This window comes from Penaeus japonicus, unplaced genomic scaffold (genome assembly GCF_977035675.1).
Source record: "Penaeus japonicus unplaced genomic scaffold, GWHDUDI00000001_assembly GWHDUDI00000040, whole genome shotgun sequence".
In the NCBI taxonomy this organism is placed as follows: Eukaryota; Metazoa; Arthropoda; class Malacostraca; order Decapoda; family Penaeidae; genus Penaeus; species Penaeus japonicus.
The window spans coordinates 22273919-22276418 of record NW_028234442.1 but is presented as its reverse complement, the minus strand read 5'-3'; the positions used below and the strand labels follow the sequence as shown (position 1 = coordinate 22276418).

The 2500-nt window shown below is 53.9% G+C and overlaps 1 protein-coding gene across 1 annotated transcript in view; it reads right to left on the bottom strand.

Annotated features, from left to right (window-relative positions):
• LOC122257256 (UDP-glucose 4-epimerase) overlaps positions 1–2500 on the bottom strand; it is a 21481-nt gene that overhangs the window by 2215 nt on the left and 16766 nt on the right. The window contains exon 8 of the mRNA XM_043022431.2: positions 1909–2039. Within this exon, the coding sequence (XP_042878365.1) occupies positions 1909–2039 (131 nt within the window). The remainder of the gene's footprint in view (positions 1–1908; positions 2040–2500) is intronic.

Here is a 2500-nt window from a genome sequence, read left to right as displayed (position 1 = left end):
CCATACACACAGAGTCCAACCATACACACAGAACCCAACCATCCACACAGAACCCAACCATACACACAGAACCCAACCATCCACACAGAACCCAACCATACACACAGAACCCAACCATACACACAGAACCCAACCATACACACAGACCCCAACCATCCACACAGAACCCAACCATCCACACAGAACCCAACCATACACACAGAATCCAACCATACACACAGAACCCAACCATACACACAGAACCCAACCATACACACAGAATCCAACCATACACACAGAACCCTACCATACACACAGAACCCAACCATACACACAGAACCCAACCATACACACAGACCCCAACCATCCACACAGAACCCAACCATACACACAGAACCCAACCATACACACAGAGCCCAACCATACACACAGAACCCAACCATACAAACAGAATCCAACCATCCACACAGACCCCAACTATCCACACAGAACCCAACCATCCACACAGAATCCAACCATTCACACAGAACCCAACCATACACACAGAGCCCAACCATACACACAGACCCCAACCATCCACACAGACCCCAACCATACACACAGAACCCAACCATACACACAGAGCCCAACCATACACACAGACCCCAACCATACACACAGAGCCCAACCATCCACACAGAGCCCAACCATCCACACAGACCCCAACCATCCACACAGAACCCAACCATAAACACAGAACCCAATCATACCCACAAAACCCAACCATCCACATAGAACCCAACCATCCACACAGACCCCAACCATCCACACAGAACCCAACCATCCACACAAAAACCAACCATCCACACAGACCCCAACCATCCACACAGAACCCAACCATCCACACAGAGCCCAACCATACACACAGAACCCAACCATACACACAGAGCCCAACCATCCACACAGAACCCAACCATCCACACAGAACCCAACCATCCACACAGAACCCAACCATCCACACAGAACCCAACCATCCACACAGAACCCAACCATCCACACAGACCCCAACCATCCACACAGAACCCAACCATCCACACAGACCCCACCCATCCACACAGAATCCAACCATACGCACAGAACCCAACCATACGACAGAACCCAACCATCCACACAGACCCCAACCATCCACACAGACCCCAACCATCCACACAGAACCCAATCATACCCACAAAACCCAACCATCCACACAGACCCCAACCATCCACACAAAACCCAACCATACACACAGAACCCAACCATACGCACAGAACCCAACCATCCACACAGAAGCCAACCATACCCACAGAACCCAACCATCCACACAGAACCCAACCATACCCACAGAACCCAACCATCCACACAGAACCCAACCATCCACACAAAACCCAACCATCCACACAGACCCCAACCATCCACACAGACCCCAACCATCCACACAAAACCCAACCATCCACACAGAACCCAACCATACGCACAGAACCCAACCATCCACACAGAACCCAACCATAAACACAGAACCCAACCATACCCACAGAACCCAACCATCCACACAGAACCCAACCATACCCACAGAACCCAACCATCCACACATAACCCAACCATCCACACAGACCCCAACCATCCACACAGACCCCAACCATCCACACAAAACCCAACCATCCACACAGAACCCAACCATACGCACAGAACCCAACCATCCACACAGAACCCAACCATCCACACAGAACCCAACCATCCACACAGAACCCAACCATACCCACAGAACCCAACCATCCACACAGAACCCAACCATCCACACAGAACCCAACCATCCACACAAAACCCAACCATACCCACAGACCCCAACCATCCACACAGACCCCAACCATACACACGGACCCCAACCATCCACACAGAAGGCAAAAGACATACACATGTCATCCAGGGTGCGAGAGGCCTTCCAGCCGAACTCCTTCTCGGCCAGCTTCCCCGAGGACGTCGTCTGCTGAACGTCGCCCCACCTTCGCCCCACTATCTTGTAGGGGAGCTCCTTGCCGCACGCCCTAGGGAGAGGGGGGGAGAGCGGAGGGGGTTAGTGTGGATAAGGAGGGGAGGGAAGAGGGGGGAGGGAGGGGAAGGGAGAGGGGGTGGTTAGTGTGGATGAGGAGGGGAGAGGGGGGGTTAGTGTGGATGAGGAGGGGGAGGGGGGAGAGGATAGGGGGTGGTTAATTATTGGGGGAGGGGAGAGGTGGTGGTTAGTGTGGATAACGAGGGGAGAGGGGGGAGGGGAAAGGAGGGGATCGGGGGTGGTTAGTGAGGATGGGAAGGGGAGAGGGGGGAGGGGATAGGTATTGGGGGAGGGGAGGGGAAAGGAGAGAGAGGGGGTGGTCAGTGTGGATGGGAAGAGGAGAGGAGGAGGGGGGGTTAGTTACTGGGGGAGGGGAGGGGAATATAGATGAAGAGGAGGGGAGGGAAGGGGAAGGGAGGGGAGGGGAGAAAGAAGGAAAGGAGTTAGATACTAGGG